Source organism: Galeopterus variegatus, unplaced genomic scaffold, assembly GCF_000696425.1.
Source record: "Galeopterus variegatus unplaced genomic scaffold, G_variegatus-3.0.2 Scaffold1087, whole genome shotgun sequence".
NCBI lineage: Eukaryota > Metazoa > Chordata > Mammalia > Dermoptera > Cynocephalidae > Galeopterus > Galeopterus variegatus.
Window position 1 is genome coordinate 323,508 of NW_007727198.1, and position 8,592 is coordinate 332,099.

At 36.4% G+C, this 8,592-nt stretch overlaps 1 protein-coding gene across 3 annotated transcripts in view; it reads left to right on the forward strand.

The window, feature by feature from the left end:
- The first annotated feature begins 1,664 nt into the window (after positions 1–1,664).
- The window catches only part of MBNL3 (muscleblind-like splicing regulator 3), a 58,327-nt gene continuing 51,399 nt past the window's right edge, over positions 1,665–8,592 (forward strand). Inside the window, exon 1 of one of the 3 annotated variants that reach the window (XM_008574677.1) lies at positions 1,665–2,183. In XM_008574677.1, coding sequence (XP_008572899.1) covers positions 2,007–2,183 — 177 coding nt within the window. In that variant the 5' untranslated portion in view covers positions 1,665–2,006. The remainder of the gene's footprint in view (positions 2,184–8,592) is intronic. The other 2 variants (XM_008574675.1, XM_008574676.1) reach the window with 2 other exon arrangements.

Consider the following 8,592-nt stretch of genomic DNA (forward strand, 5'->3'; position numbering starts at 1 on the left):
TACTTGAAAAATCAGGTGATAATGAATTTTATCTTGAATACAGAAAAGACAAATAGCAAATTCAGATTCTGACAAATTATTGAAAATGTTCAAAACAATAAATGAAATATTTTCAAAAGCTTTAATTCTACTTTTTTTTTTTTCCTTTTTGTCTTTTTTTCGTGACCGGCAACGGATTGCAACCCTCGGTGTTGCGCCCACACCTCGCTCAGCCAGTGAGCGGCCGGTCTGTATGTGGGATCCGAACCCTCGGCGGGAGCGCCACCACGCTCCCAAGCGGCGCACTGTAGCAGTGCGCCACCCGGCCGGCCCTAATTCTACTTTTTGATGGAGTTAACAATTAGTTGATTTTTCTGATACTCAGAGCTTACTTTTGTTTTAGTGTTATTTTAGTATGTGTTTATGGCATAATGCCAGTAAATTAACCTTTCATGTATCTTCTCAACTGAGTTGCTCGGAATTATTGCTGGTTGACACTGGGATAAACTGCAGACCTTGAAGCTGCACAGTAATTAATGAATTACGGAACAGTGCTTTGTGTCTCTCATATGCTGAAACCTTATTCAGAGTTCCTCTCATTTCCCTTCATTGAGACTAAGAGAGCATATACAGAAAATGCAGTATCTTTTCAAAGAGTTTTTCTTTATCTGAAGCACATTTTACATTTCCACCCTCCAGGCAGTGAGGTCTCTACCTCATAGGCAGTGAGTCTCTAGCCGGTTGTGTCGTGACTGTTTTATGTGATTATCAACAATTAAATTTTAAACACACTCACAAGTTACCTCTTAGAACGACTTAAGTTATCTTAGCAATTCCTGTTTTCCAAATTTTGAGAACAGATAATCAAGCTTTCAATCGACCATAGTAAAGCCAATTTAAAGACAGGTCTTTGGTAGCCTCTAAAAATTGGAGAGACACGGTGGATCGTGAATACATAAGGGACTGTCGTGTCAAACTGGCATTTTCTGCACAGTAGATCCCTGAATGAATTTCTACCCTAAACACATCAAAAAGAAACAATCGTTTTTTAAAAAATTAAAGTTTGGGTTGCTGCCTAGTCTTGTAGTACAACAGTAAATCTAAGCAGTTGCTTCCTTGTATAGGCACAGTTTTACACTAGGAAATGTCCTTTTTATTGACAATAGCTGACTGCACTGTGTTGCACTGTCTGCATCTAGATGCTTCCTGTTTTAAATAGGATATGGTGACTTCTTTTCCAAATCCAGAGTTTGAAACGGAAGCATTGTATTATTTTAGCTAATTTTATTTATTTTTTCTTGCAGGTTCTGAAAAGTGCGTTTTCTGAAACTCTGCTGCTTGGATTCTACGTTAGAACTGTTTCTATATAAACCCCTCTCCCTGCCACACCCTTCCCACCCGCTCCCCCCCCAAAAAAAAATCCTGGTGTGCTTGTAGGTGACTGTCAGCAACTTTTCCATTTCTTTTCGTTTTTTTTTCTGTGATTCTCAGTTTTCTTAGTCATTCTCCCTCTTCTTGATTTGCAACAAAACTTTTTTTTTAAGGTTGTAACATCCTTCCCAATCTTATTCTTTAAAGCTAAGAAATAGAAAAGCTTTTCTCCCCCCAACCTGAGACCATTCCACAAATTGAAGGGCAGCCAGCAGCATATGCTTTTTGCGAGAATAATTGAAAACATCATCTGGAGAGCACAGAATTCTTTTGAAAGTCTGCCAATTATTTGAAGTAAATTTGGTAAAGGAGCAAAATAAAACAATCAATTTCTTAACCTTTACAGTTGCCTTCTTAGGAGTTGGTCTCTAATTTGATTTTTAGTTATTCCAATACAATTTTAATTTTAAGATTGGCTTTTTGTTTGACTAGACTGGATTTGACTTAAATGAAAACCTAAGTGCTAACAAATTGACATTTCACCAAAGCAACCTGTTATCTCTTCACATTTACCTTGAATTCATCTTTAATCCTTTAACAATTCACAGTAATATTGTCCTAAAGAGGGTGCACTTGGTATTAATTTTGCTTTCAGTATGACGGCTGTCAATGTTGCCCTGATTCGTGATACCAAGTGGCTGACTTTAGAAGTCTGTAGAGAATTTCAGAGAGGAACTTGCTCTCGAGCTGATGCAGATTGCAAGTTTGCCCATCCTCCAAGAGATTGCCACGTGGAAAATGGTCGTGTGGTGGCCTGTTTTGATTCTCTAAAGGTGAGTCCCATCTGAATGCACATAATTTAAATTTGCTAATCTATATGTTTTTGAAATATGATGTGCTTTGAAATGAGTAAAATGAACAATAGCATGAAAGTGGTAAGTTTTGCTTGTTTTATAAGATAGGATATAGACTTTGTAGAACTAAGCCAGTCTACAGCTCACTCTACTAAAACCTACTTATCAAAATAGATGAACTTAAAAAGTCAAAATTAAAGAATTTCGGTAGGCATGAGGGATTGCAGCCTTGTTATAGTTTACATTTTTTGTACTTGATTTAGAATTTGAATACAGTGATCATAATCCTCATATAACCTAGAGAAGCCCTTTACTGAGTTATAGCTCATTATCCATACTTGCACTTGGCAGGGATCAGTCAGCTGTCAGAAGATAATTAAAGTCAGACTGAGAAAGTGTAAGGCGAAAGTATCACCGTTTAGGAGGAAAATGATGGCATTTGGAAGTTTTTTAGTCAAAGTATATTTATATTTTGTAAACATACTGCTACAAAACTAGGTTCTCTTAATTTTTTCCCTGAACACCTGATTGATCAGTTTCAGATTTGTGAGTACTTTTTGTAATGAAAGTCCTATTGCCAAGGTCACCAAATCCAAATATTATGTACTAGAGTATAAACAAAATATGAGGGCAGATGAGGTATTATATAGAATAGGACATATATGATTGCAGAAGAAGAAAATTCACTGGTTTTCATGTTTTATTCATAGTTTATCCTTAAGTACAAATTAAAGCATAGAAGCAAAAAATGATAACGAATTCCTGGGTTAATTAATAAGATTTCCAACAATGCAGTTGAGATTTCTTTTCAAAATATGTCAAAATGAATTAAGCTTAACAAGAACCTTTTCAATTTCTTCATATTGTTTTACCCTCATCAGGACCAATTTTACCTCATTACCATTTTTACTTATGGCTGCATTGGCTAATAGAGATGTATTCCTTCATGTGATAGTTTCCTCAGAAAACATTTTCTTGATCGATATACTACTAAAGCAGTTATTTTGACTTATTTCATGGTTACTAGCTTTTATTGCAGACCATTCCACTTTAAGAATGGAAACTTATCGTAAAGCTAAAGGTAATTTCTACCGTTAAAAATCTCTGAATTGCTTTGGTTTGCAGCTGATATTATAACTAATGGGCCTATTTTGTTTTCTTCATTTTGGTGTCATTCAAGTTTCATCTACAATTATTCTGTGTACTGTTTAAATCTACTGCTACAGGACTAGGCAGTATTTTGAGGTGGAAAAGAGCACCTTGCTCGGGTGGGATAGGAAAAGGAGGCATCTTTCATCCAGTTCATATAGATGGTCAGGCACAGCCCTAGGGATTTTACATATATTGTTTCAGGAGATCTGGGGTCCAGTCCTGGCCTCATTACTGTATCTGACCTCAGGCTACTTAATCTCACAAACTTCATCTCTAAGATATGGGTAATAGCTTCTCCACCCAAGTTCTGTGATTACTGTGGAGATTCCAATAAGATACCACAAATGAAAAACCATGTATCACTATAAAAGTAAGTTAAATGAAAGGTTATCTTCTTACGATTAACTAAGTGTTTGTTTTAGGAGTTCTTCAAAAAGGTTCTATTCAGTTAGGGTTTATCATTTAAAACTACAAACTCATGTTCCAAATGAACATCCCCAAATTCAGTTGCCGTAAGTGTAATATTCTTCAAGCTAATTATCACTGTTTTTATGGTTTACTCTCTGATATAGAGTTCTTTCGAGGCTTTGTAAATTCTGTCTTTCTTTAGGCATCATATAATGTGGAAGGAGATGTGTGATTTTCCTGATCATTGATATACTTCAGGTTGGTGCTTCCATTTAAAAGCAAAAGAATGCCATAAACTAAACATTTTGAAGAAAAGCTATATGGAAAGTGACTGTTTACAAATGCCTGCTGCACTACCACTTTAAAGCTTGGAAAATGTCTAATTCAGAGACTAAATAGATAATGGCCAATGAATACTAATAAGCCACTTAATTATTTAAACAAGCTATCTACTCACTATATCCAGTGTTTTTAAAATAATTTTTGCATTACGTTAATACCTTGATGACCAGTCACACTGGATAAAGTAGATTTACATAATCCTTACATTTGCACATTTTAATGAAAATCATAACACTGTATTTCAAATATACAAAGCCTTTTAAACAAATACTTAATTTGCCATTTAGATAGCACATTCATCAGAGTTTCAATGTCTGCACAAAAGCTTTGTAGTTCTCTTTTATATTATTTTTTATCTATAACATGTATGAAAGCTATACCAAGTTGAGTGTAATTCACCTATGTGGAGTATACTACTATCATAAGTATAATACACAAATAACATAACCTCAAATGTTTTCTGCAGCATTTGCCACCCATCTTGAGTTTGTATAATTGAAACACCATTGAAATTCATCTGTGTACTATTTTTTCTTCCATGAGTGGTTAAATAACTGGAGCAATCATTTGATGAGTTTTGGGCTGTGGCTTCTGTTTTTCAGTTTTTTTGTTTGTTTTTGTAGGGATTCCATTAGCACTTGCTACTCTACCAGGTGATGGTTCTTTGCCTTCATAGTAGGTACAATAGGTACAGTATTCTGTACTCACCTCATTATGAGGGAATGTTATGAAAATAAGAAGGGTAAGCTGGATGGCTGATTGTGCATTGTGCTGAAGTGCTATGCCCATCACTGCAGGAATGTTGACTGTTCAGTGATGAAGGTTGTACCATCTTTGGACAGAAATCTGGACAGTGCAGCCAATAGATTAATTTCCAGCTACATAGAAGAATCGCATGTCATGTTGGTATGTAGCTGTTTTTAATTCAATTGCGTCTGCTTGGAACAATTTATTCTGAGTTTTCTTCAAAGTATTGCTCAATCCATTCTATGCCAATTTCTTGATATTACAGTTTGCCATTTATCTATGTTGATATTTTTAGTAAATGTCCCTTTGGATTTAACAAAAGATCATCATTTTTAAAACTAATTCAATCTTTGTGATAGTTTTCATAGCCAAGTTATTCTGCTTCAGCAATATCATGATGTCTTGAACCTTTCCTTCCATACTTAAAGTAGTGTGTATTAACCGGGATAGCAGCCACCTGTTACCCAAGAAGGATATAAATTATTTCATTATGACAGAACAACAGCCATCACAATCTGCCATCCCACTCACCACTTTGGGTAGTTTTGTAACAAGAATTTCCTGGTAAAGGCCTAGTCAGAGGACAGTCATGTAAACCCATACACATTCCTAAAAGATGGGAACTGGGTAAGGAATGCACATGAAACAACTCACACTATGTCTTCAAACATCACAAGCATAGTAATATTTTAATAAGTGAAATCTGTAGTATAGGCGTACGGATATAAGTCTATTCTTGCAGGTCAAATTGGCCCGAGTTATAAGTATGTTCTGTATGAGCACCAGGGGTCACAGCAGTTTTCACTAATTTAAAATTTGACTATTTTTGACTGAATATTTATTCATCCCTGTTTGTTAAGGGAAAGCTTACCAGAAGCTAGACTCCTAGCAACATAATCCCAAGGGTCGCCTGATTATGCAAGAGTTTGCACCATTTATAAGCTCCATCACAGAGGTCTGCCTGCACCATAAAGACACATAGGCAGAACCTGTCATCCTGAGAGTCAAGGAAAATAACATTTTACTTAAGGATCTCTATCTTCTATGACCTTTAAAAAGTGAGCATCCTTGACTGATAAAAGTCATACTATTTTGGACATTTCTAAAACCTTTTGAAAGAAAAATGGAATTACAATTAGTACCCAAACAAACATGTATTGATAGTTCAGCCTCTCTTTTTAAACTTTTTATTTTGAAATAATTTTGGACTTACAGAAAATCTACAAAAATATTACAGGGAGTTCCTGTTTACTCTTCACCTAGATTTCCCTATTGCCAACAACTTACATACCGTACATAGCATAGTTATCAAAACCAGAAAATCAGCACTCATACAAGACTTTTAAGCAAACTAGATACCTTATTTGAATTTCAACAATTTTCTCCATAATGTCCCTTTTCTGTTGCAGGATCCAGTTCAGGATCTCACACAGCATTTACTTGTCATGTCTCCTTAGTCTCCTCTAATTGTGAGAGTTCCTCAGTCTTTTCTTGTCTTTCATGACCATGGCACTTTAGATAAATACTGATCAGTAATTTCATAGAATGTCTCCCCCTGTGGGTTTGTCAAATATTTTCTCATGATTAGACTGAGATCATGCATTTTTGACAAGAAAAACCAGAGAAATGATGTCATCATATTGGAACACATGTGATGTTGATATATTTTATCTCTCATTATATTAACCTTAGTCACTTGGTTAAGGTGGCATCTGCTGGGTTTTTCCACTGTAAAATGACCAGCTTTCCTTTTGTAAAAATTGATAAATATCTCTCTCCATTCATTTATCATCCCCTATAACATGCCACTGATTGTAAGAGGTACCTCAATATCCTAGATGTTAAACGGTGAACAAGTGTCCATCTTGAAAATGATGGGTAATACCCTTCTATAATTATGGTCAATCAAGAAGAGAATGGAAGGGAAATGGACCAAGAGCATGACAGAGAGCTATCAATGATAGGCCAGCAGAAAGGCAGAACGCTGGAGAGTGGGAAGTCCCAGAAGTTGTGTTTATGTGCCTGTTCCTGTCACATGCTACTGCAGGATGGTCTCTGTGCTGGACTTGGTGCCCCTGGCTACCTCTATGTTTGATCCTCCTGAATTGGGAAACAAATTTTCTTTTTTTTTTTTTTTTTTCCTACAATAAGTAACATTTCCCCTAATATTAAAAAAGATGCCGCTTTATGAAGGGAAAGGAAAATGTAGAAGTTTTAAAAAGCATACACAAGAAGACAAAACTAAAAATAAAATGTAAATGTCATCCCCATTACCCAGTACCATGGATAAGATTTTTTTTCCCCCAGTTTTTCATATAGTCGTGTATATGCCTCATCAAACCTCATCTTGCCTGGTGCCACCTTGCAGACCTCACTCACTATATTGCTGCTCCTGGAAAGCCATCCTGTCCCTCTCCATTTGTCCTTATTATCAGGTTCGTATTCTAACATGGCTACCAAAAAATCTCGATACTATCTGATCTCCTTTCATTTATAGTCTTTTAAAAAATATAATAGTTATTGTGGTTATTTTTCTGACCATAAAATTTAAAAAAAAACAACTTTTTCTAAAAACTGCAGTATAGAGACAAAGATGTTTTTAAAAACCAAACTTGTAATTTTCTTACCCATTGACACTTCATATGTCAGTGTATATTCTTCCAAAAGTTTTTTATGACAACTCTTTCATAAAATAAAGTTTCCATTTTCTTCTATGTAATTCTAAAGGCTTTTCATACTTGTGAAGGAATAAGAGTTTAGAAATATACTTAACTTAAAAAGATACCATTTTTCAAATAATATGCGGCCCTCAGAAATCATGCTTATGAGACTTTGCAATAATAATAAACCTGCCTCCTACTGCCTGCCTGGTATATTCCGGAAACTTTACGTGCACCTGATTTCATCCTTACAACCACCCAGTGTAGGCTTTAGCATTAGATGGGCCAGATTTCACCAGCTGTTCAGTCTTGGCTAAGTCCCCACCCTCCCTGTCCCTAAGTTCCCTGCCTGTGAAAACAAGGGTCCTCCCAGCACCTACCTCTGCAGTTACTGAGCGCTCACAGGAGATGGCCAGCGAAGGCGCTTGGGACAGAGCCTAGCACATCATAAGCACTCAGTAAATGTCTCTTATCACCAAATGAATTCCTTGTGCCTTAAAATTTGAGCGTGGAAAATAAAATCAAACCATGACAGTACTGGAAGAAAATGCAGGTAAACACTTTCATAACCCTGGGGCAGGGAAGACCTTTGTAAGCCTGCTACGGGGGCCAGAGACAATCACAGCAAAGGACAGACAGAACTGAACACGATAAAAGTCTCTTCCGGATGGTGGAAAATAGCAGAAAGTTAGAAGACAAGCAATAATTTGGAGAAAAAAAGTTGTAACATATTTGACAGCCAAAAGTATATATATATGTGTGTTGACACCCAAACAGCTTTAAAAAAAAATACAAAGGTATTTTCCTAGAAAAATAGGCAAAGGACATAAGCAGCAAAGCGAGAAGACAGTTTGATGTGGCGAATTTATACACGGGGACATTTTGATGAGCCTGTTGACACAGCTGCTGTGACCCGGCCCCACGCTCCAGCCTCCCCAGTGAGAACGCAGGACCCTGGCTCTTCCCCCCCAGCGTCCAGCCCAGGGCACTTCCACTTCCTGCTCTGTGCCTTTCTGTACTGTTTAATTTTCTTTCACAAATACATTACTTCTATCCAAAAAAGAAAGAAAGAAAGAAAG